This window comes from Odocoileus virginianus, chromosome 8, assembly GCF_023699985.2.
Source record: "Odocoileus virginianus isolate 20LAN1187 ecotype Illinois chromosome 8, Ovbor_1.2, whole genome shotgun sequence".
Lineage (NCBI taxonomy): Eukaryota > Metazoa > Chordata > Mammalia > Artiodactyla > Cervidae > Odocoileus > Odocoileus virginianus.
The window spans coordinates 4,868,091-4,896,076 of NC_069681.1; the positions used below are offsets into that span (position 1 = coordinate 4,868,091).

Here is a 27,986-nt window from a genome sequence, read left to right on the forward strand (position 1 = left end):
TTAAAAAGCAGAGACATTCCTTTGCCAACAATGGTCCATCTTGTCAAGGCTATGGTTTTTCCAGTGGTCATGTATGGTTGTGAGAGTTGGACTGTAAAGAAAGCTGAGTGCCAAAGAATTGATACTTTTCAACTGTGGTGTTGGAGAAGACTCTTGAGAATCCCCTGGACTGCAAGGAGATCCAACCAGTCCATCCTAAAGGAAATCAGTCCTGAATATTCATTGGAAGAACTGATGCTGAAGCTGAAACTCCAATACTTTGGCCACCTTTTGCGAAGAGCTGACTCATTTGAAAAGACCCTGATGCTGGGAATGATTGAAGGCAGGAGGAAAAGGGGATGACAGAGGATGTGATGTTGAATGGCCTCACTGACTCGATGGACATGAGTTTGAGTAAAGTCTGGGAGTTGGTGATGGACATGGAGGCCTCGCGTGCTGTAGTCCATGGGGTCGCAGAGTCAGACACGACTGAGACTGAACTGAACTGATACAGATCAACAATGAATGTGAGGCCCTTTCTCCCACCCACAGAATCATTTTTTTTTCCTTTTTTTTTTTGTTTTTAAATTTTGTTTTATTTTTGCTTCTTTTGTCTTTTTGCATTTATTCTTTAAAAGATATATTGTCAAAGTCATCACGTAATGTTTTCCAAACATCATAACACCTGAGATTCCCAGACCATTCTCTGAAGATTTTAGTTCAGTAGATTGGATCCAGGCCTGAGAACTTACATTTAGGCTTTTCACACAATTCTTAATATTAGCTAGCATTTAGAATCCATGTCATAAGCAAAAATAAAAATGAAACAAACAAAAAAGCTCCCATTGTTATGTGGTGGTTATTGAAAAATTATTATTAAATACTTTCACAATTACAGAATGATTTTGAAAATAGCACAAAAAACTCCCGCATGTCCTTCACTGTATTTTCCAGTTTTAACAATTTGCTCCATTTGCTTTATCATTCGGAGAATCATTTTATAGCTATTCTTTTGGTGATGCAACTTTAGTTTTTGTTAATGAAGAGTTGGTTTCTTTCATAAGAATGACTATAAAGAGCCAGTCAAGTCTATAGAATGCAAATTTAAATCCAGTTGAGACTGTGTTTAATCGAAATTTATTTCTAACTTGAAGACTTTAAATGGTCTACAAAAACATTCTGGGAAACTTGATCGACATCAAAAGGACCATTTCAAACAATAGGAATATAAGTTTCAGTGCTCTCTCTCAAGTCATTACTGGTGTTTTGTGGGTCAATTTCAAATTTGATAATCCCAAACCATTTTCCTTTCTTTAAAAGTTTCAGAAGTAATTTATTTTCCACTTGTGAAATACAGAACATAAAATTACTTTTAATAATCAAAGGTAGAAATGTAAATGAGAATAAAATAAAAGTTAACTACCTAAAATTTCATTTCATCAAATGAATTTGGAATTGGAGCAGTGTGCCATTCTTAGACTTCTATTATAACCATTAATTAATATTCTGAATATGTATTAGAGATTACTGATTAAGAGATGTCTGGCAACTGGAAATTTTCCTACTTTACTCCTCATGCTTAGTTTATGCATTAAGAGGTATGGTTCATGATGTGCTTATGAGGAAATATGAATATTTAAAATAAAAGAGCAATCATTATCATAACAAAAAAAAAAAGTTGTAAAACAGACCACAGTGACATTCTAGGCTGAAAAATTCCAAACATTCTCTGTTCATTGCTCAAGAGATTTCAAATTATTTAACCAAAGGATATTCCTGAAGGAAATGATTAAATTTTCATTTAACCTTGGGAACTCAAATTTATCTTCCTTTACCCTAACTAATATAATACTATCAGCAATTGTAATTTCTAAGTCTAAAATTACATTTTAGTTTTATTCTATATGCAGTTTATTATGTCATACACCTCTCCTCTAAGTCACCCACACTTTGCTTCTCTGATAGGTTTCATATCCAATAAATTTACAAATACTGTTAACTACTTATTTCTACTGTGTCTAATCTTTATCTTTCCAGTAACACTGATGACGACATTAATTCTGCCTTTATCACTTTGTATGGAAATTACTGAATTAGATTGAGCTCTTGGAAATCACCACTCCCGTCCTACGGTTTGTCTACGCAGTACTAGGAAATGGTGTTCCTAAGTGATTTCCCCTTGGAAGGAAAGTCATGACCAACCTACACAGCATATTAAAAAGCAGAGACATTACTTTGCCAACAAAGGTCCGTCTAGTCAAGGCTATGGTTTTTCCAGTGGTCACGTGTGGATGTGAGAGTTGGACTGTGAAGAAAGCTGAGTGCCGAAAAATTGATGCTGTGGTGTTGGAGAAAACTCTTGAGAGTCCCTTGGACTGCAAGGAGATCCAACCAGTCCATCCTAAAGATCAGTCCTGGGTGTTCATTGGAAGGACTGATGCTGAAGCTGAAACTCCAGTACTTTGGCCACCTCATGTGAAGAGTTGACTCATTGGAAAAGACCCTGATGCTGGGAGGGACTGGGGGCAGGAGGAGAAGGGGACGACAGAGGATGAGATGGATGGATGGCATCACCGACTCGATGGACATGAGTTGGGTAAACTCCGGGAGTTGGTGATGGATAGGGAGGCCTGGCGTGCTGCGATTCATGGGGTCGCATAGAGTCAGACACCACTGAGTGACTGGGTTGAACTGAACTGAACTGAAGTGATTGCAGTAATTATATTAGCCTCCCCCCTACACATTTTCAATGGTCCCCTGCTTGTCATTAAAAATGCTAAAAAATTTCAGTTAATATCTAAAGTTCTGCACAATTTGGTATCCTCATTTTTTCCTCTTCCAAAGTTAATAGTTTTCAAAATAATTTCAAAATTTTAGAACAGTTTCAGATTTACAGAACAATGGAGAGGATACTAGAGAGTTGCATGGATCTCTCACAAAATGGGCCTATCTTAACATCCTACATTCATATAGTACATTTGTCACAATGAATGAGCCAACATTGATACAATAACGTCCATACTTTATTCACATTTTACCTAATGTCATTTTTCTCTTCAAGGATTCCATGCAGGATATCATTCCTCAATATTTTTATCGGTATGAAGGGAATATAAATTCCATCCTACAACTTTCACAGGTGTAGGTAAAATATACTTTTATCTCACCTAAGTTTTAAAGCTTATTTCCACATAGCTGTTGATTTTTCACATGGTAGATCTAAGTTGTGTTTTCAGACTTGTATGTCTCAGTAACAAAAAGTCAAATTAGATGTTCTAAGAACTTTTAATGACACAAACATCTACTGAGGTGAGCAACAAAAGATCAGGACTTAGGTTTGTTTTGTGTATAATGTCTTTCCCTAGTGCCATGTACGGTTTCTGGAACAAATATTTGAGAAGATAGAAAAAATATGTATCATTTTAAGGTGTCAGTTTAATTTATACATCAGTATAATTATTACCAAGTATACATCAATATAATTATTACTAAGTAGGTTTATTTACCTTTTTGAATATTTTAACGGATATTGAACATTAAGAACAGAAGCAGAACTATAAAGGGGTACTTATAGTTCTAAAGGAACAAACTACTTTTAGTCTCCCTTAAATAAATTAGAGGCAAATTATAGATAACACACTAATTACTATCTATCACATCTACTTATCTTTGAAGATGTTAATAAGGATTTATATGGCAACATACTATTGACTCTTTGAATTTCAGTACATCTTTGAATTAAAACAAGATAGAAATCTATCTTCTTTTAAAGCAATTCATGATGCAGATAGGTTTCCCCCCCATATAGAATTACTGACTGTATGGTATTATTAAAGTGAAATTGAGTAGTTTAACATTATTGAATTAATAACAGAGAAAAACTGGTTATATCTGAAGGAAATGATAGCAAATCACTCAAACACTGATTTAATGGTTTTAATAAAAGTATCCAGAGTGTTATTAACTGATGTAATAAATATACTGAAATGAATGTACATATTTATATTCAAAACACAATTCCAAAAGCAAATTAAGAGAAACATGCAACCTCTATTCATAAAAACCTATTACTCAAAATGTAAAAGGGAGGCCTGATGGCTCAGAAGGTAAAGAATCTGTCTGCAATATAGGAGACACAGGAAATGTGTGTTTGATCCCCGGGTTGGGAATATCCACTCAAGGAAGAAAATGGCAACTCACTCTAGTATCCTTGCCTGAAAAACTCCCATGGACAGAGGAACCTGGCAGGCTACAGTCCATGGGGTTGCAAAGAGTCAGACATGATTGAGCAACTAATGCACATTCATAAACTAAAAATAAGTAAATTGCCCTATGACTTTTTTTAAAAGCTTCTCTTTTTATTCTTTTCCACACTCAAAATTTTGTAAATGATGGTTAATAAAATATTGTCATGTGGACACAGAAATAATTAGGTTGTTAATGGGTTTTGAATACTCTTGTGCTAATGAATCTATTTGAAGATGCATTATATATTGTTCGTACATTTTGTAATTTCAAGGACAAGTCTCTAGTAACCTGATATAATTTCCAAGCACAATTACAATACATTGGAGAAGTCAATGATATTCTTGTGGATATAGGCTAAGTGTAATTTAAAAAAAATAAGCTTTTGTCATTCAAATATTGAAGATAAATATAGGTGAACACAAACTCACCTATGTTTTCATACAAATATGTGTGGGTATAAAACAGAAAATAAATTTACTAATCAAAAGATAGATTGTCACATCTATATCCCATAAAAAAATCTAGTAGGAAGTGTACTTCCTAACCTCTGGAGTTTTATGTAGCCTAAATTTTAAAATCTCAATATTTTATAGAAGAAAAGAGAGAGCAAAAACATACTACCGGTGTTCTCAGTAAAATGTAAGGAAGAAATCTAGAAAACTTTGGCCTTTAGACTGTTGTTTCTTTAAACTTTATTATTTTAAATATATGCTTTTGTATGAATTCAAGGAGATCTCACATCATGCCCTGAAGAACTACACTAGCTCTTCTTTTTAGTAACTATTCAATGTAGGAGTACTTTCATGCCTTTTCTTAGTACAATCTATTATCACTTTTGGCTAAGCCTTCATTTCCACTATTATTTTTACCACATCTCTATTACTTTAGGTGGACTTATATAAAATGACAATTTAAAAAATCAGTACATGTATTTCACCAACAATATCAGGCAGGATACAATCCACGGGGTCGCAAAGAGTGGGATATGACTAAGCATGTATGCATGTATGCATGCACACATCAGTATTTCACAGATAAATGAATACTACCTGCTGGGATTAAAATCTAATTATTTTACTGCAAATGTAGCTCTGGGCCCAGTGATATGAAGGAGCACTTCTAAGCCCTATGGAATCTTTACCTGCCCAACCTTGGGCAGGTTGCTGCACTCACTCACAAGATAAGCTTTCATTTTGCTAATTTGTCTCCAGTATTTCATAGAAGCAACCTGATTTACTATTTTCCTTAACATGTCAGCTTATCTACTTGCTCTAATTTTTGTGTATATCATATAGTCCAATATTAATGAGACACTCAAAAGCTAACGCAAATGTATTCACTTTTTCCTCAATAGTGCAGTATATTTTGAATGTCTTCATTAACATATTTCAAATACAGAAATCATATTTCAAACAGACTGTACTTTTTGCATCATCCATTTCTCTTTTCACCCAATCCTATTGTACTATGTACTTTGCATGGTGCTTTAGCCAGTCAATACTATTAAGTAATCCAACCATATTGTTTAGACTTGGTGGAAGTTTTTAATATTGCAGAATTTGATGACTATCTCTTACTCCCTTCCCAGATGTTAAGGTATTTATTCTCCAAATATTGTCATTCCAATGACTCCCTTATTTCCACTATCATTTAGACTGGTTAGAACTTTGTTATTTCTCATGTGGCCACTGCTATTCTGAAATAATGAAAAGACCCATAAAATTAGAATCAGATCCCTAGGCTAAAATTCTGACTCAGTTACATAAAATTTGATGATCTTAGATTGGTCATTTCCTCTATTTGAAATGGAAATGGCAGTACCTATCTTGAAAGTGAAAGTTGCTCAGTCATGTCCAACTCTTTGCAACCCCATGGACTATACAGTCCACCGGAATTCTCCAGGCCAGAATAAAGGAGTGGGTAGCCTTTCCATTCTCCAGGAGATCTTCCCAACCCAGGGATTCAACCCAGGTCTCCCACATTCCAGGCAGATTCTTTACCAACTGAGCTATCAGGGAAGCCCTTAAAAAACTACGTATAAAACTACTTTGCTTACCTTATAAAGCTATTAAAAACTGTATAGAGCAAATGAGATAATTCAATTAAGTTACTGGAAGTAATTAAATGTTTGTTGGACTTGTTAACTATAGAACTGGCTTCTCTAAAGATTAATTCAATATCATGCTATTTACCCCATCAAGACCCTTTAATGTTTAGCCAATGACTTCAAGTTCCCTAAAATCTTAGTCTTAATCTGCAGTTTCATCCACAATAACCCATTTTTTTAAAAGCTAAACATTGGGACTACATTGGAGAACAAATGTATCGCCTTTGTGCACAGAGTATGCAGATCCCTGGGAGAGACAAGTTCATGCTAAGAAAGGTTTCTGCACCTGAAGCCTCTCTTTTGAGTGAGCAAAGAAGAAACTGCAGGAGCCCCCGGGATTGTTGTACAGTGAGCTAGCAGGAGAGTTATGAAACCTGAGGATTCACACGGTCAGTGTCAGAAGTCTAACATTTTTACAAGCCCTCTGGGGAAGCCATTAAAGAGTTTTAATTGGAGTGAAATCTGAACTTTTATCTCAAACAAAATATAAGTTTGAATTTATATCTCAAACAAGACAGCCAGGAAAGCAGGTGACCACCTGCCCTGGGAAGGTATGATGGTGAGAAAAAGAGGTAGCCTCTGATGGGTAAAATACATCAAAGGTAAGTGAACTGAAGAAGTAGAACTGGCTCATGGTAACAATAGGACTTAATGACACAGCTAAAATGAGGAAGAGATGGGAAATAAAAGGACTCCCTGTGTTTCTGACTGGAGTGACTAGACAGATGGTGGTACCAGTAACTGGGATTAGAAGGGAGCTAGTTGGGGGAGCTTGGGAAAGTAGAAATAAAATGTGTTGGGGATAGAAAAATGAAATAAATAGAATTTATTACACTTTTGCTCCATTTTAATTGAACAAAAACTTTGATCAAATATCTAGAGAACTGTGACATTTCTTAGGAAATGTATGGACTACAGTGTTTTACAAATTATGGGCTGTGAATAAGTGGAATTAAATTTGTGTCTATAATAGATAACTTGAAGTAGTCTGTCATAGGCTTAAAAGTAAACTAATGCTAGAGCTTGATACAGATAGTGCTTTAAAAACAAAATGTATTTTATTTATTACTCAAAAATAGTAAAAGTATCTTTTTTTATCAAACTTATTGGAAATGAATGAAGAGGTAGAACACTGTATCTGGAACTATCTTGTTACATTCTGTGTTTAGCAGCAATTACACATTGATAAAATAGCCCTCACATATGAAGATGGTTTTTAGAAGTATATGCAAAATATTTTCCAAATAGTATCAAAATGTTAGCATGGCAAATATTGTGCCTTCTTTCTAATGACTGGGTTAACTGTAGGATCTGTAGTGCTGAAATAAATGTTATTTGGGGTAAAGACAAACAGTCTATATAAGGATGAAAAAACAATCATCTCCCTATTAGATACCACTGTAGAGGAAATCATTGCTGATACTAATAAAATAATGGCAATGAGATGACTATATGTGGTACTGAAGAGCCACTCATATTTCTATACACTTAGACATACATCATCAGATTCAACTCTACTTTCAAAAGTAAGATACACTATTTTCAATTTAGAAATACTAGTATAACTTCCCTGTGAACTCTCCTTTGCACATTATTATTGAAGACTATAAATAAGCAAAAAGAACCAGAATGAAGAGAGCACAGACGTGACATCAGGGTGCTATACTGCTGAGGGCATCAACCACAGGCAAGCTACTTCAGTCCTTTATGCTCAGGTTTTTCATCTGTTAGAGATAACAGCCATTTCATCAGCTTGCTATGAGGATGAACTTGCTTAAAGGTGCTTGGTGCAGTCCTTGACATACAGTAGCTGTTCATTTTCTTTTTAGTGACCTGTAACTATTAGCTGTTCTTTTGTTATCTGATTGCATAAGCCCATACAGTTTGTTATACATTTATAATCTTTTAAGGGTTTCATTAAGATTGATATTTAAGGTAGAGTTTTCAGCTCTGCTATAAATAAAAATGAAAGAGAAAAATCAACTTTGTTCATAATTGACAGACACAAATAGATGGTCTTTTGAAGTGAATAATCTGTATTTTGAGTTACATTTATTGCTCAGAATGATTTCAATGAAAACTCTTGGGCTCAGCAATTAAATTATGATACACAAAAATTAGAAAATATTAAACATGATACTGTCCCTTTGAAATTTGATGAATGATTAGTCTTGGCCTTTGATCTCCTTTGATTTCCAACCCTTCTCTGGTATAATATTAACTGAATCATCTACAACAAAATTCTGATCAAGTAACTCTACTCAAAGTTTTTAGTGGCCTATATAATTAGATTAAAAATTCTTAGTATGGCATTTAAGGTGTTCATAATCTGACCCTAGTCCGTTTATTTGGTCCAACTACTCTCCATTATAACTCTATACACCAAACTCCAATAAAAATATCCCTATTTATCTGCCACTCCTGGATCATGCTATGAAAGAAAGTGAAAATGAAGTCGCTCAGTTGTGTCCGACTCTTTGCAACCCCCTTGGACAGTAGCCCACCAGGCTTCTCCATCCATGGGATTCTCCAGGTAAGAAAACTGGAGTGGGTTGTCATTTCCTTCTCCAGGGGATCTTCCCAACCCAGGGATTGAACCCGGGTCTCCTACATTGCAGACAGAAGCTGTACCATCTGAGCCACCAGGGAAGCCTGGATCATGATATGACTTGTGACATTTCTAGCATGATCTTGGATCTTGCTATTATCCCATCTTCAGATATTCAACTCACCTATATCCTGCAATCCTACTCTACTTACAAGACACTATTAGAGGCTCATCTAATTCATGAAGTAATTCTCTATTAATTTTTTCAGCAGAATTAATTTTATTTTTACTTATTACATATACTACAGTATTTAACAAATGGAACTATAGCTAGATGGACACAGGAATGACAACTTCAAAAACTAAACACCTTGAAGGTAGAGTCATATACGGGGTACTGAAATAAAATGTATGGAATTAATTCATTCATATATTAATGCTAATGAAAGTCATTCCTGAACAGGAGTCACAACTCAAAGAGTGAAAAAAAAAAATTATCAGGTATATTTACTTAAGATTCAATCTGTTGTCTATTGTTTTCCAACCATGTGGAGGAACACATGTCATGAAGGCATTCTGCATGTATTAAAATTTTCTGAAGTTTTCTTGCCATCCTTCTTTTAAATATCTTTAAAAATGTCAGCTTTTAGAGGTAAAAGCTCAGATGGCTATAAAAGGATATTATGTAATAAACACAGTAATTAAAATTAGGAAGGAAATGACTCGGGGCAAAAACAAAACAGAGTTTCATCCCTCAGTATGAATTTTCAAAACCTCAAAAAAAGAAAAAAATCCATGGCAGACGAATCAATCTCCATGAAATATGTATTTTGTTTCAAAAATACATCCTGTATCAGAGGTAGGAGGGCATTTGTTATCTGTCTACAAATCCTAAAAGTACTACTCAAAATCTTCTTATGACATGATTAAACATTTAAGTGTCCTTCCCAAAGTAAGTGTTTACCACATTAAAATGATTATCGAATATTTTCATCCCCATTTGATCTTAAGTAAGACTCCCCCCATTGCAGATTTCTTTTATGACTTAATAGGAAACTCGGTTACATAGTTTCTCTTGTTGATAGATATTTATTTTTTACCATCATGTTACTACTGGCATCATCATCAATACTATTAGTTATCAAGAATTTAAGGAATGAAAAGCTCCAATATGCAAATTGAGTACAAGTCTACAATTTCTTGTCCATTTTGAAATAAAAAAAACCATTTCAGGTCTGGATGTTATTTTGCTACTCATTTGGTGGAAGAAACTGACTTGAATTGACATAGGCTATCTATATTATTCATTTATTCCATTTAGTGTGAATATTTAAGACTTTTCACTGCAAAACTGATAATGTGTTTAATTGCAAGTACCGGCACAGATCCCAGTGGGGCTAAAACATAATATATGGTATATGCAATATATCATCTTTCTGAATAGAATGTGAAACAATATAATTCTAGAAAAATCTAGACTTTAGGCTTACACATCACATCTTTTTTGAAAACTCCATGCAAGCTATAAAATTGAAAAGTACACGAGAAGCTAATTTAAATATGTTAATGTCTTCAGGTTGGTATAATATGTTATTTTGTCAACAATTATAAGTATGAAATAATAGCAGTATTTGTTTTTGACAGATGTTCATCTTGCCATGGATTATCTTGGTAATTGTCTGAACTCCTCTAGCTTTTCACAAATCCAAGTGTCATTTATATTATACAAGTGTTTCTGTGAAACAATGAGCTTAATGAAATCTGCTTTCCACTTTATAGAGATCAGAACCAACAATTACTTTACTTTTGCCTCTACATCCCTGTTTATCTTTTCAAATCTTCTGTTTTCTTTCCCTTACAGAAAAAGAGTTTATCTTCACTTTAAAGCTAGCCTCCCCTTTTATGCTCAAATAATATCTATTTAATTCAATTCTTCAATAATTCCTTCTAGGTAGATTGTTTACTTTAGTATATTGATACTCAGTTACCTTGAATAATTAAAGCAATTTCCATCTATAATACCACCTTCTTTAGCTTTTCCCCCCTTTCTTTCTCTTATTCCATTATTATCTTGGAATAAAAAAAATCTATCTCCAGTTCCTGATGATGTTTCAGTGGTATAACCTTTAAAAATCTGTTTCCCTTTTCATTATCCCATCATAACTTCTCTCATGGAAACCAAGGTAGACCTGTAGTAATCAGATTGAATAGATGTCCTTGAGCCTTGTTTTTTTTGTGTTTGTTTTGTTTTTAATTTCTCTAGAGTCAACACGCCTTTTGTCTATCTTTGACCACAGTGACACTATCACTGCCTATTTCCCCTTCTTTACTGACCACTCTTTTCTGTTTCCATTTGCATATTTTCTTCCTTCTATAGGTTTTCCTCTAGCCACACCTTAAGGGATATTCACGATCCCTTAAATATCACTTCTGTATCCTATGGTTGGTTTATGGATTTGTTCTATTTCTTCTCAGAGTAAAAACTTTGTTCATTCCTTAAGCCTTAGCTCAAATTTCATCTTATGTATGAAGTCTTCCTGGAATAATGGTCAATATTCTATCCTTCATTTTGAAACTCTCACACTTTTAATTTATACCTAACCAATGGTGTGTTACTTTCTACATTTTATATTTTCTGGCTATAAGTTCTGTGAGAATGGGGTTCATGAGTCTGAAGATGGTTCATTTGAGAATCACATTCTCATTCAAATGTAAGGTCCATGAGAACAAGAATATTTATTCTGTTTATTACTCCATCCTCAGAACTTGGAGAAGTGCCTGACACATACCAAAAACCTAACAAATGTTTGTTGAATAAATATTCAGCAGAGCATCTAAGACAGTGCCATATACTATATAGACTAAGTCACTGCAGTCATGTCCAGCTCTGCAACCCCGTGGACTGTAATCTGCCAGGCACTTCTGTCCATGGGACTCTCCAAGCAAGAATACTGGAGTGGGTTGCCATGCCCTTCTCCAGGGGATCTTCCATATACTATATACATACACATAATAAAGAAGAACTGTATAATAAATATACACAATAAATACTACACAAAAAATTACTGAGTTACAGTAAAAATTAAAAACATATGATTTCAGGTAAATGTTCCTTTTTTTTTAAAGTGGTGAGTTCTGGAATCATACATTTATCCCAGTGATGTGAGATCATGTATTCGGAACTGTCCTCAGATTTTGTTCTGAATAAAAACAGACTTGTCTAGATTGGCTTAATGAATTGATTTAATTTGGCTCTAGATTATGATGGTTGGAAATGAAATCTAAAAACTCTTGGCTTCAGTCAAATAATTCATGTAGCTGTCCTCCAGATTTTGCATTGTCATACAACATAGCTTGTATGCCTTGTCTCTGTTGGTTGGACGCTTGTTGAACTTGACTCCTTACTGTTGTTCTCAGCCAGATTCTATCATGGCCGCTATTGCCTTTCCTCTCAGCAATCCCGTCACAGGTTCACCTTAAGTGTGATACTATGTCAGCGGCCTCTACGTTGTGTCGCCGACCTCTCCTCTCATCCAGTTCAATTCAGGCGCTCAGTCGTGTCCGACCCTTTGTGACCCCATGGACTGCAGCATGCCAGGCTACCTGCCCATCACCAACTCCTGGAGTTTACCCAAACTCATGTCCATTGAGTCAGTGATGCCATCCAACCATCTCATCCTCTGCCGTCCCCTTCTCCTCCTGCCCCTAATCTTTCTCAGCATCAGGGTCTTTTCCTCTCATTACCAAATGTAATTTTTAGTTGTCTTTCTGTTAATCTTCTAAATGGTTTTGACTTTCCAAATGTTTTCCCCATGATACTCTCATCCTGTTTCTACCACTTTGCTAAAACTCAGTTACCCAATTCACAGTCCTGATTCATTAGCACACCAAGTTGTATACTACCTCACTGCTTTCTGAAACTTTTCTCAAAGATCTATCAAACTGAAGTTTTCTCCTTGTTTGTTTTTCTCTCTAGCATTCTTGAATGGTAGATTTCTTTATTAAATTGATTCCTGTGTACAAATAAACATTGATCTTTTAGAGAAAAAGCTAACATCTCAAATATTTATGTGTTAATTTACTATATGTGATATATACTACATAAGACTTACTTAAATGCATTAAAATGCATTAAATAATTCAAGTGATATTCCATTTACTTGGGCATCAAATGATTTTTTCCTTTAGAAATCCTTATATCAAAATAAATTTCAAGTGAACACTAAGCAATTCATTATAATCATAAAAGTAATGACATATCCTAAAACTTTTGAATCTTTCACTTTATTCCATTCCTTTCTTTACCACTCTAGGCCTCATACTGTCTTGCCTTGTGTTACCTGCCCAGCTTTCTAATTGTATTCCTATTTCCCAAGACATTGCCATAACTATCATCCCTTTAAGAAGAAGTTTGAACCGTTACCTCCCAGGGCTTCATTTCAGTGGTCCCATCATTGGGCTTCTACTCACCTCCCCAGGCACTATTCCACATTCCTATTCTCACACATCTCTACTCACATGCCTCTAAGCAGCTTGCCAAACTCTGCTTCCTTTCCTATGTTTCTGAGAGTGCCCGTCATCTTCCCACCCACCCCAACTTCACTATGCCAAATGAGCTAAACATATGCTGAAGAATCAGCTCTGATGTCTTCTTCTCCAGGAATGTTCTTTGATCCTCCAAATCTGGGCAAGGTTTCCATTCTCTTGACTTCATTAATACTCAGGACAAACCTCTCAGTATACCAATCTCATGACTTGTATGTCAAATTCCCTTAATACAGTGTGAACTTCTTGAGGACCCAGCCTGTGTTTTCATATATCTTTGTATCCCTGACACAATCATTTATTAAAATATTGAATGAATGAATGAAAATCTCTTTTGGCACCACCATTCCTTAGCATGCTAAGAAGGTATCAAGGACCCATAGTTAGGAGACATATAGGTAATGTATCCAGATTGAAAAGAATATTTATTTCAGAATGCCTCGTGACACATAATCCAGAAGCATCAGTGTACAGCTTAAGGAATGATATATTTAATTGACCTTTTGGAACTTAAATTCAATATCTTTATTCAATATATATAAGATATATGAATATGTGAAGTATTTATTCAATATGTATGAAAGAATCAAGCTCTGGAGCATAGCGGTTGACTTCTTCAGATTAATAAGGAAAAGAAGTATGATGATGAATCTGAAGTGCCTCTTCAGAGATTTTGAGGTGTCTCTTAATGTGACACAGGAATGACACAGAAGGAAGATAAGGGTTCTAGACAGAAAATTATAAGCCTGGAACAAATACTACCTCTTCTGCTAGCTTGAAGACCCCATGGAAGTCAATCTGTTTTCTTATCTACACAATAGAGGAGTTATACTTCAAGGATTCTTACCATAAAGTTTTGCAATATGGCTTTCAAAAGAATAGAGAACCTGCAATGCTACAACATGTTATTAAAGTGATATAACAGGAAATTACTGGGAGGTTTTAGACCAAATGACATGATTTTCTTGCAGTTCTTAATTAACAAAGGAGCTGATAGCCATTTTATATTTTTAGCATTTATGGGCTCACTCCTGCTTTCATAAAAATGCATATGACTAGTATAGAATTTTATTTATAAAAATTTAAAAATACATTGTAATTATTTATATATATTATTTAAAAAATTAAAATCCTCTAGTTGGTTGGGAATATTTCAGAGTGTGTAATTCTAAGGCAGGGGAGGGTTCTGTTGTCCCAAGTATACAGCAAAACTATCTTCAAAAGTTTGGGAAATACTCTCCCAACATTTCCTAATTGGGATGTTTCAGCAAAAGTCATTGCTGTGCTTATTAAAAGCAAGAGAATCTCAAAATCACATTGAGTCTATAGTAAATCATGCAACACTTGTTAGAGAGGCTTTACGATGAGCAACAAATGTGAGGGTGATAAAATCTCTCTATTTTCATGATACCAGATGCTGAATTCTAGAAGCAGATGTTTGCACATGAGAAAAAGAGATGTCATTGAAACTTTTAAAGTTAGGTGAACTACGGGACAGTTGCAAAGCCTGGTAAGCAAAAATAAAGTGAAGCTGCTCACAGTTTGAGAAACATTTTATCTAGTAAAATATAAAGTTAGATGAATTTGGAAGGTCCTAAAAGACAGCACAGGGAGGTGGCGAAAATGATATTACAGTGCTCTTGGATAGATGCAGCCTAATAAAAACTCACAGGGCTTGAAAATAATATGAATTCTTGGCAAATAATACGAGTTCTTAAACACTATGTATGCGAATCATAAAGCAGAAGTTCCTCTAAAATTTTGTAAATGATTTCTCTCTGGCATTAAATATTTAACAGTTCCTTCCCGCCCCCTATATATGGCTGTAATTTTCCATTCCCTTCTTAAGACAAATTTCCTATTAATAAGTTTATAGCAACATTTCTTTTAAAAATTATTTTCAGAGACTGCCAGATGGCTGCTGAGAAGATGGACACAGTCACCATCTTCATGTTCTTACTTCTGTAGATTTGCTGTTGCCTGTTCTGGGTAGGCCTAGGAAAATACACTGCTTGATTCAAAGGTAACCATAATGCAGAAGAGAAAACAGAACAAAAGCTTGAGAATATAGAAGTACTATGCTAGCACTTTTCTATTCAGGGTCAGTTCTTAGGGGAAACTGTAACATACGTCACATTTGTGGTCAGCCTCCCAACCCTCTGTCTCAATAAGCTCCTCCTGGATCCTGAATGCACGGCTCCCCCTTCACTCCTGTGAACAAGGATCGCGACCTCTACTCTCCTGTTTCCTTACTACTGTTTCTTAAACAGCTCTGTCATTGTAAAGACGAGGTTGTGGAAACTGTTTCCTTTCCAGACATAATTAGAAATATGGTGACATTGCAATCATTATGCAGTGAATTAGGGAGGGAGAGTAAAAGGAGTGGACCTCAGAGTCTCACCAAACTCTGAAATCATATAACAAATACTGCAGTCATTGAAACTAGTATAAACCTGCTATGAAATATGGGGTCCACAAGCAACATTCAAACACTCACTTAAAGAAAAAAACGAACAGCTACAAAAAAAAAGAAAATCCCTTAACTTTAGTTTTGTAGTTTTCTAGAATGTCCTCTGGAAAGCAGAAAGGCAACCCTTAAGAATGCAATTTAGTTTTAAAACTGAATTCACTGGAGCAAACCTACTTTGGTATTTCATTTATTCTCAACTTCCTAATGATTATATTTTTATTAGATTATAATCAGGGATTCCATTGTGAAATGTTTTGAATTCAGAACATAATTTAGGAAGTCAGATTTTTCTGGCAGTAGAGAGAACAGGGGAGACACAGACTTGAATAGAGTAAAGGAAATTATAAGGCAATTAAATAAAATAAGAAATGAAAAAGAATGTGAAAGGAGCAACTCCTGAGGCTCAGAAATGTCGTGGAGTCCCATCACCAGGGAGGGGACCAACAATCTGGCCCCCACAGGGTATCACACTCCAGGTGGGTGGTGTTCCACTGCAGTCTCTAGCACAGGCCAGGCCATCAGTACTCGGGATGAACAATGCTACTGCACTAGTGTCAGACTTCAATTCAAGGACTTGGTTTCAGTGAACTATAAAGATATCAGAAGACTGATTATCCTTGAAAAACTGAGAACAGTCACTGAGCTATCAATAAGAAGCTCAGAGAAATTGCTGGTCAGCATTTATAAAAACTGCACATTTATTATTTGGGAATCAATAGCGACTACTGAATTTTAGGGAAAGCTTATTACATCTTTTAAAAGAAAAAAAAAGCAATTATTGCTAACAATCAAAATACTTTACAGGGCTTCTGATGGATAGAAATTCAAGGGTATCGTACTTCCTTGAAGTCAAAGTATAAATGGTATTCTGAGGTATAAGTAGTAAGCTACCTTCAAAACTTTTTGAAAGAGTTTTTCTTCTTTATAAAATTGTGACTCTTGTTTACAGAAGTAACATTATGTATTTTTACTAGTTCTTGATATAAATTAGCTTTTCTCATTCCAAAATATAAAATCAACAATAATAAAATCACATGTATTTTAATCAATTTTCTGTGTCATTTTCCAATAAACAATGGCATTAAATAATGTGTGTGTGTGTGTGTGTGTGTGTGTGTGTGTGTGTGTGAATGTGCTACTATCGGCACCATATGAATTCCAAAACATTCAGATTGTTTTACTATTATCTCCCTCCTTCTATCTACCAACTAACCTACCTATCTACATTTAATATTTGATGGAGAATATATGGGGGAAAATCTAACTGACAGAGAGGCAGACAGAAAACTGAACTCAAACAGTAAGAAACTAAGTACATTCTTTGAGAGGTGTTTTTATTTTAAATCACACTAAGAGAAACTAAAATAACTTCTTTCTATTAGAGGGTTTATTAACATTAAATCCTTAAAGCTATCTTCAGATATAGTGCAGTATATCACACCATCAATTAGCTACTGAATCCTTTCAAGTTTTTTTTTCTAAAATAATGGGCTACACATACTAGTGCTGTATATCTGTGACACTTAAACTGATGGTAGCGAAAATACACAAATATCAGGAATAAAACAAATGGAAAAAATCTAGTGGTACAAAAGAGAAAATAAAACAGCAACAGTTGAGTTAAAGAAATAAAATTTCAAATGTACTAAGCTATTTCCAAAGGGAAATCATTATTAGCATAGAAAATGTCCACTGAAAATACAAAGATTATTTTTTAAATTGATTTTAATTTCTAATTAAAATAGTATTTTAATTTAGAAAGAGAACATTATTTCTCTTAATAGAGATAATTTAAACAGGGAGAGAAGTCAACTAGATGAATATGAAAATATGAAATATAGCATGCTACAACTTTTTAACTAAAAACTATTAAGGCACTACTATTAAAAAAAGTGATAAATAGATTTCTGTTTTGTTTTAAAGGAAATTTATTTCTGTTTTTTAGGAGATTTTTTTAAGATATTAAAAATTAGAGTTTAACATATGAAACTTGGACATGAGATAATTATTTGAATACTGCTGTCATCTTCTTTCATCTGTAAAGGAAATTACTCTTTATAGGTGTGCATTAAATTAACTTAGCATTGGTGTTTGCGATGCTTTTCAAATAAGTTAACAGAGTACAATGACCAAGACAATGGCTGATTGCTTCTTCAAACATTTATTTATTTATTTATTTTCTGAGTAAACCATTCATTTTATGAATAGTATGAAGCATTGGTTAAGAGGACAAACCCTGAAGGCATGCAATTTTATTTCTAATGCTGACTTCACTACTTACAGCATGGAACACTGACAAAGTTTCTTAACATCTATAAACATGAGAGGAATTTATATTCATCTATTTATAAATGCAATGAATACTAAAAAGAATATTATGTTTTAGCCACTAATAATTCAATGCATATAAGTCATTTTTATATTTTCCCCCAAGGTTCATATACATGAATTCAATAACCTTCAACGTTTACTTGATACCTAGTCATAGCAATGAATCAGAATGTATATTTGAGCAAATTCTCCTATTTGGAGATAAAGTTTTATAGAAAAGGTATAAATTTTGGTCATATCTAGATCTAAGATAAAATTCCAACCTGTTCTGCAAGTTAACAAGTTCCCCATAAGCTCAGTTTTTTTTATATGTAAGATACAAATGCTAGCTATTTTAGAGTTTTCAGGTTAAATAAGCTAATGTTGAAATGAAGTTAGCATAGTTTATGGTAAATAGTAAAAACAATAAATACTAGCCTCCTCTTCATCTGGATAGGTAGGTAGATAGATGTATACATAAGATACATAGATAGGGAAAAGACAAAGACATAAGGGAAGGGAGACAGGGAGACAAAAAGATGATCTAGGTGATGGACAGAAACAGACAGATTGGAGGGAGATAGAGAGCTAGGTAAGGAGATAGACAAGAGAGAAAGGTAAATGAGAGAGGAGAGAGGAGAGAGAGACACAGAGAGAGTCTCCTATCTCTGTTACAGTCACATACAGTTTCTTGAAGGCAGGCTCCAAATCAAATTTATTTCTGATGTCCCCAAAGTATCTAACTTTCCTTACTATTGAAAACATTAATAGATATTTATTAAATAAATGAATTAATGAGTCAAATCCATCCATCAATCAATCAATGAAATACTCTTTTAGTTAATCCTTCAAAAATCATGCTTTAAAGTACAAGTCAGTCTTCTATGTAATTCAGAGATTCTTCTAAGTGTGGCTTTCAGATTCATAACTTTCTCATGTTTGTTAATAAGGATACATGGAAACTACTTCTTTACAGGAGACATCTCTATTGGCATTCTCACTCATAGACTAGAAGTTATTTTATGTGTAATACTAATTAAAATATACATCAACTATACGTTCTTTTAAGAACAATAGCCACCTTTCTAAGATATTACTTTTTGATACCAAAATAGGAAAAAAATAACAGGTTTTCAGTATAAACTACATTTTCAGATATAAATGTCCTTTACCTATAGTTTTTTTTTTTTTAATCAATTACATTGCTCATTCAATGTATGGAAAGGAATTAAGAAGTTAATAGTCAGCAGCAGGCTGGTTTTAATTAACAAATTTTCTCATGAAGATATGACAGTAAATGTAAACTCTTTACTTACTCTATGCAGCTTTACAAATAGTAGCTAATGAATTACCTGCAAACCACTTTATCACACATGTAGATGAATCTGTTTGGCTATGTATTCACATACCAAAATCCAAAAATTCATTACCTAAAATGTGCCTAAAATATTTATATGACATTGTATAGTCAAACCCATAAAGACCACATAAGTCACATAAAGTAAACACTCAAATTTGCAAGAACTGCAAAAATTAGGTAAGTATTCAATTAACTTTTGTTTAAAGTAATTTTTAAAACAATATAGCCTTGTTATGCAAAAACTTGCTACAATATATCTGGCACTTATTACTTAGAAAAGAAGGCTTTGGAGAGTGTCATTCTTAAAATAAGGCCAGCATAATTATATTGAGTGCAGAAACTTAAATATACATATTAATTAATTTCTGTATTGGATGCATATATGTGTGTGTATTTGCATATTTGAATCAAAACTTCAACATGATTAGAGAAATTAGAAAGCATTCTGTCTGCTGATGTATATGTGATAGGAGAGACTGCACTAGAGGCAAAAATTTACTTTCTATGAATCATCTATCATTAAATGACTTAGAAGAATAAATAAGTTCAAATAGTTTAAATATAGCTTCTCAAAACTTGAATATCAATATACTTTCATATTGTCAATATTTTTAAAACTGACATTAACTAATATAATACGCATTTGTAACTCTGAAACTCAATTTATGCAACAGTTCTTTTCACTTTTTTTTTTCTTTTTACTTTTTATAACTGGATACAAAAAAGCTTTTTCACAACATCTAAGTCTTACACAAAAGAGTAGCTTAATTCTCTTTGGGTGAATCATTAATAAACATTCTACTGTGTTTGAAACAATACAAATATCATGATTAATAAAAAGACATATTGAGCTAATAAACTGAAGTTAGACTTCCAGAAAAGACATGTATTCATGAAGAAGCATTTCTTTTTTACCTCTATCAGACTAAACAAGTTCATGTTTATTTGATATCCAGGAAGACTTAGATGTAAATCAAAAGAAGGAGCCAGAACTCTGGCTTAGCTGTTATTTGACTCTTGAAAAACGACTTTGAAGCTAAACTCCACACTAAAAATAATACCAACCCTGCTAAGAGCTATACAATTTCAATCAAGTTTTCATTTCACCTAAAAGTGTTAAATTTATTAATTTAATCTTTATATTAATATATTAAAATGTGCATATCTAGTTAACATATACCATATTTTCCTTTACTAAAATGCAAAACAGCAAAGGTTAGTAAATGTTCATAAAAATAAGTATAATCTAGTGACTTCGGCAAAGTTCTCATTTTAGGAAGATTTCAGGCTAGAATCCATGAACTTCATTTTTCTATGGTTACTGAAGTATTGAAAAATTGCTTTTTGTCTGAGGCAACCTCGGAATTTGCTATTTGTTTTGCTATATTATAAAAGCTCCATTCCAAGGTGATAAACTACAACTAGTATTCTGAGGTTTAATATTGCTTAAGCTTTATACTCTGTAAGCATTGGAAGGCTTCACTCACCTTGTTCAAGTGGTTGGCTTTTAGTTGAAGTCGTTTTCATCTTGAGCGCCTCCCTAACAGACATGTCACAGCAGGAGCCTTTGTTAGTGTCTTGGTCACTGTCAGCCTGATCACTGTCCCCGTGCCCACTGTCTCTCAGGCTGGCTCTTTCTGGGTCCTTAAACGTGGAGCTACTGAAATACATATAAAGAAAAAGAAGAGAAAGTATTGTCTCTACGAGTTTGAACCTGAAGTGTAGACTCTTGCAAAGCAATTTTGACACGAATGCAAATGGGGAAGCCGAGAAAGTTATTTAATAGGCCTTACCTTTGAACAAACTGCTGCCTGCTGCCCATGTAATTGGGCTCTGCGGGAAAATTGTCTGTCTGTGAAAAAGAAGGAAAAAAATACGTATAGTTGTACACTGGACAAATCTCCTGCAGAGCAACAAGATTTCCTAGTGGAAAAATGATTAATAATTCAAAAATTCCCTTAATCTTCAGATTTGTACATTTTAATTAAACTGGAAATTGCTGACATGTAATTATGTACTCAGAACAATTAAATGATTCCAGTCCACAAATTACCTGTTAAAATAAACAATGAGCCCGTCATAACTGGCATTCTCTGTTAGTACCAGGATGGATAACACTCTCTGTGTTGTTTCATTACTTAGATACTAAGATTGAACATTTGTGGGAGGAGTGGAAAAATGACCTAATTTCTCCATATTAAAAGCATGAATTATTTAATAATACTCATTTTGAAAACAAATTGGCATCATCTGCTGGGATTCCTTGCCCTCCTTGATGTAACATCATTTAAAGTCATCTCCGCCTCAGTTAAGAGATATAGGGCCTTTCCTTAAAATTGTACCAGTGACAAACACCAGCATAGCACCTATGACTGGACTCATCTCTGTAATTCATTCTTAGCTGCATCCTTGCACTGGAAATAGTACTCAATACAAGAGAGAGGGGTGTTAGCTCTTGATTATTAAAACAAAGTGAAATCAAAATGAGAGTTAAAATGTTACTTAAAACATGGAGAATTAAAGACACTGAGAAATGAGGCTTGTTTTTGTGGTTGTTTTTACTGCTTCCAAACTGGCATGGAGGTCTGCCAAATAGAACTGAATTCTCCTTGTACCATGGAACAGAGTCTTTTGGGAGAAAGAGAGTAGATCTTTCATAGATCTCCCTATACTGTACATTCATACACATTACTTCTTCTTGCAGCTGACTCAGCGACAAAGGTTCTCCTGTTTTCTGCCTCACTTCATATCACACCATTGTGCTCTGAAGCAGCTATGGGTTACTACAAGATCATCAAGTGTGCAAGTATCCGTGACACAGAAGCGCATAATTCATGAAGCAGAGGACCCAAGGTAAGGCTTAATGCAGAGCACTATGTGTTTTCCTTATAAATAAGGCTAATTTAAACTAATAAGACTCTTTTCTTGTCCCATGTTAATAATTTATTTGGCTTTTTAAACTATTACTGGAAAAAAAATGTTGAGAGTAATAGCTTAAAGTACTCTCTAAGGTTCACTGTCTGTTAAAAGTCAGGGGACAGGAAAAACTTGCACAAATTTCTTAAACTGTTTCTTGCTCTGTGGTTCTAATGACTTTTGTCAAAATAAATGCAAAGAAGGTAGATTAATTTCTCACTCCTAATCCATTTTAACTAGTAGTTGGTAGCAGACTTATTTTATTAATATGTTTTACAAATTTCCAGATTCTGTGAAGCACCTTAATTGCTTCCATAACTAGCTATCCATCTTTAAAAAATAAATATCTTCCATTAAAGTAGTAATGGAAACCAACACCAAGAGCAAAAATGTTTGCAAAAGAATTTTGCCAATTTTAAAAACTAAAATTACTTAGAAACTCCACATATAAACTTAAAATCATCTAGTTTATTTTTTTTTAATTGGCTGAAAACATGAATCAACCCATTATTGCTGTCAGCTGAAAGTTAAGCCTGAGTATTTATATCACTTCAGAAAAACAGAATCCAGTATTAGGGAAAGTGTGTGCCCACTCCTGTCTGACTCTGTGCGACCCTATGGACCATAGCCAGTCAGGCTCTTCTGTCCATGGGGATTCTCCAGGCAAGAATAGTGGAGTGTGTTGCCATTTCCTTCTTCAGGGGAACTTCCTGATCCAGTGATCAAACCCACATCTCCTGGGCTTCCTGTGTCTCCTACATTACAGGCAGATTCTTTACCACTAAGCCACCGGGGAAGCCCATTAAGGAAAGAGTAAAACGTAACGTGAAAAGTGGAAACTCCTGATATTTTCTATATCAGGGCTATTACAGCTAATCTTGTAATGTTAATGGCTTTGGTTATGTGGAACTTCATACAATATGGATCCCTATTCAGTTAGACACAGGGAGATAGATTAGGAAAACTTTTCTTCCCCTGATCTAATAGAGACAGTAACTAAAAGCACTTGCATAATATCAAAGTTCTAAGCAATTCTAATAAGAGACTTAAACTAAGAAATAAAATACATTTTTCAATTAAGTGAAGGGTTATTTTAAATTATTTGCTAATGTGTGTGCAGACGTGTCTTTGCACGTTTGCATGTATGTCTCAGAGTGTTTGTGACCACTGGGCAATGGTAATGCTACCAAATATTGTTTTAATGAAAATAAAAACAAACATGAGACACTTAGGAAAAAAAAGAATTTTGGAAAGGAAAGAAAGAGAAGAAAATAAAGGCAGGGAGAAAGGCAAGAGGAAAATAGGGAGAGGAGGAAGAGTAAAATAGAAAGATACATACAGGAGGAGAAATGAGAGTAGTTTAAAAAAAAGGCTAAAAAAAGTTGGTTTCTTATGATGGAATTTCACAAAGTACAATTTTAGAAGTCTGAAACTTAATAGTAGCAGAGTATCAGAAGTTTACCAATAATGTCTGTCTGCATTTTTCCATTGAAATAGGTAGGAATATGAGAGATAGTGTGTGTTTATAATTACCATAATGAAATAGCCATTTAGCCTTTAACAAACTTATGACTAATGCACTATAAAAAACACACTGATTTTAATATAGAAAATAACATTTTCATTATCCAGGCTCCAAGGGTGTCTGAAAACTCATTAGAAATAATCTGAATATAAAATAACAGCATTTACAGAGTAAAACAGAAAACAGACAAAAAGACACATATATCAAGTGCTAAATTTAGAAATAGAAGGGCTTTTAGCTATTTTCCAACATGTATTCTAAAAATCGAGTTCCACATTGTATATTTAAAATTCTTAAATTTTAAGTCTAGAAAGAAAGTAAAATTTGAAGTCAAAGACATAGACTTTTAGGTCTCAGCAGAGTAATTAAATTATGAATATGTTTAACTCTTGAAAACTTTATTCTTGCCATAAAAATGAATCATTAGAATGTTTTCCCTTCAAATGCAACTTGAACACAGCAACTTTTACCATTTTTTTTAAAGCATATAATTTGTTTATTATTAAAAAATGGATCCATGGAATTGATGAGTAGTAACACAAATGTTCTAAAGTAAACATTTTGAATTAAACTGTAGGATATGATGATCATTTAAAACTATTTCACTCAGAAATAAAAAGACAAATGTTTTGGTATGTTTTTTAAATGATCATTTGCTCAGAATGATTACTTAGAACAAATCTAAACTAATTTATAAAAATGCTTGACCCTCCTAATTGATTTTTCTGGTTTGTTGTACTGATTTTTGATGAAGATAAAAATTTAGATACTCTTTACCTTCTTTTTTTTAAAGAAAACATAAGCAAATAAACAAGAAATCAAGTAAACAAAGCAGATAAAATCTGTACGATACAAATGGTTTCTTTGATATTTGCCTTTGCATTTCTCTTCTAGTACTCAGCAAATTGTAGTAAATTATAAATGATACTTGAAATCATAATTTTTATTAGCAGTAGGTGGTAATTAGCTATTCCAAGATATACTATTTTCTACTACTTGCTCATCTGTTAGAACTCTAAAAATAAATCTATAAAATACCAATTTAAAAAATTAGTATCTCTGAAAAAAAAAAGAATGCACCTACTAAAAGCTGGACCACGTTGCCTGAAATTGGGAAAACTTTTTATTAGTGGAAGTAGATTAATTTGATATGACCACTTACATGTACATAAAAAATTTAAGCTGAAAATAGCGAAAGGAGTCAAAATAATTTTTTTAACTATTAGAAGCATACAAATAGAAATTTTAAAAATATGTCCAACATTTGACACAACATCTATTAATGATAAAAATTCTCAGCAAATAGGGATAGAAAGAAACTTCTTCAGTTGTATAAACAGCATAAATCAAAAAAGAGTATAACTAACATCACTATGAGAAACCTAGACAGCATATTAAAAAGCAGAAACATCACTTTGCTGACAAAGGTCCGTCTAGTCATAGCTATGGTTTTTCCAGTAGTCATGTATGAATGTGAGAGTTGGACCACAAAGGTTGAGCACTGAAGAATTGATGCTTTTGAATTGAGGTGCTGGAGGAGACTCCTGAGAGTCCCTTGGGCTGCAAGGAAATCAAACCAGTCAATCCTAAAAGAAATCAACCCTGAATATTCATTGGAGGGCTGATGCTGAAGCTGAAGCTCCGATATTTTGGCCACCTCATCTGAAGAACTGACTCATTGGGAAAGACCCTGATGACGGGAAAGATTACAGACAACAGAAGGAGGGGGCAGCAGAAGATGAGATGGTTAGATACCACCATGGACACAATAGACATGAATTTTAGCTAGTGGAGGACAGGGGAGCCTGGAATGCTGCAGTTCACAGGGTTGCAATGAATTGAGCATGACTTAGTGACTGAAGATGACAAACATCACACTTGAAAGACTGAAATCATTCACCACTTCTATTTACCACTGCATGAAAGCCATAGTATGGTCAATAAGGCAAGAAAAGTGAAAGAAGGACACACAAATTGGAAAAGGAGGAAAAATTTTTCTCACAATGTTGTTGTATACTCAGGTAATAGTATTGCTCAAGCAGAAAATGAGGATCAAGACAAGTGAAAACAAACAAAACTTCTCAAAATCAACAAATAAATTAAGCAATGTAGCCATATTCAAGGTCACCACACAAAAATCAATCATATTTCTATAACAATGAATTATTTGGAAACTTAAATGTCTGAAGCAACAGATTTATAATATTTCCCTAAGAATCAAATACTTGAACAAATAGATAATTTAAGAAAAAAAAAAAAACAAGTACAGAATGTGTATGTTGCACATTACAAAAAATGATGGAATAAGTCAAAGAAGGCCTAAATAAATGGAAATATATATCACATTTATGGATTAAAAAATTCAACATAGTCAAAACATCAATGTTCCTCAGATAATCTATACATGTAATACAATTTCATTCATATTCTTTACATGACTTTTTGTAGCTATAGACAAGAGGATTCTAGAATTTAAAACAAAAAGAACTATAATATTCAAAATATTTTTCAAAAAAAAAGATTAAATTTGAAGGAATCACATTATCCTATTTTAAGATACATTATGAAGCTACACTAATGAAGACAGTGTAGTATTGTCAATGGAAAAGACACATAGGTCAATGTGACAGAGGAGACTATTCAGAAGTAACCAACAGAAATAATCAACCGATTTTCTACCAGGTTGCAAAAGGCAATTCAATAAACAACTTATTAAAACAAAACAAAAAAACTTTAAAGACTTGAAATGGACCACAGATCTACATGAAAATATAAAACTTAAGAAGAAAGCCCTGCAGAAAATCTATGTGACTTGGTGTTAGGCAGAATTCTTTGACATAATACCAAAAATATGATCCATAGGGGAAAGAAAAGACCAAAATTAACCCAATAACTTGGTATTTACCTTAAATAAATGAAGACTATGATCACACTGATATCTGTACATTTTTCAAGAGCTCTCTTTGCCAAAACTGGAATCAGCCCAGATAACTTTCAACAGGTGAACAGACTGTGGTATATATATAGAATGAAAACTATAAACAACAACAACAAAAATGAACAATTGATCCAACAACTTGCATGAATCTCAAAAGCATTATGTTGAGTGAAGGGAGCCAATCTGAGAATTGTACATTGTATGACTCTATTTATAAGACTTTGCAAAAAAGCAAAAACTGTTACGACAAAGAATAGATCAGTGGATGCCAGGGTTAAGATTGATTATAGAGATATAGTATGAGGAAGGTTTCTAGGGTGATAGAACTCTTTAGTATGCTGACTGTGGTGTTAGTTTCATGAAGTTATACATGAACACACACACACACATTCAAAAAATGTTCATTTTACTGGATGCTAATAACATGTAATTCCAAATATAAATGTATATAGTGATCATCTGCATCTCATACACACTGAAGATACTTCTGTTTCACAGAGAATTATAAAACTAAAATTGTTTTCATTAAGTAGTCTCAATAAAGAGTATTTCTGAACTTTGTCTTTAAAATTTATGCAGTTAACTTTCAAAACCCTTTGTAGAAATCCCACGTTTATTTGGACAGGCTACAAAGGGATGTGAGATATAAAACTCTATACGGCCACACTAACAAACCCAAGCAACACTCTATAAGACAGTCATCTTACACATGAATTATTTCGCTTAATTTTAAGTTTTTTCAAAGATCATTTTCTTGTGTGTAGTTCTTGTTTACCCAGCCATAATTACATACTTTAAATAAATGAAGATTTCAGACTGCATTTATAGCAAAGAAGCTTTTCCTTTCAATGCATGAAAAAACGTAGCTGTATCATAAAGCTATATCATGAAGAACTAGGAACCAGCCTTAAAATGGTGAGATTTTTAATTTAGAAACTATCTCATGAAAGTGACTCTATATTTGGAAATAAGTGAATCTTTGTAAAGACTAAAGACACTGCATATGAAATTGTTAGCATCTAAGATGCCCGAAAGTGTAT

At 33.7% G+C, this 27,986-nt stretch overlaps 1 protein-coding gene across 4 annotated transcripts in view; it reads right to left on the minus strand.

The window, feature by feature from the left end:
• The window catches only part of PCDH17 (protocadherin 17), a 113,202-nt gene that overhangs the window by 51,294 nt on the left and 33,922 nt on the right, over nt 1–27,986 (minus strand). For 3 of the 4 annotated variants that reach the window (XM_070471163.1, XM_070471162.1, XM_070471165.1), the window contains 2 exons: nt 21,361–21,419; nt 21,055–21,227 (listed from right to left, as the gene is read on the minus strand). In XM_070471163.1, the coding sequence (XP_070327264.1) occupies nt 21,055–21,227; nt 21,361–21,419 (232 nt within the window). The remainder of the gene's footprint in view (nt 1–21,054; nt 21,228–21,360; nt 21,420–27,986) is intronic. The other variant, XM_070471164.1, reaches the window with a different exon arrangement.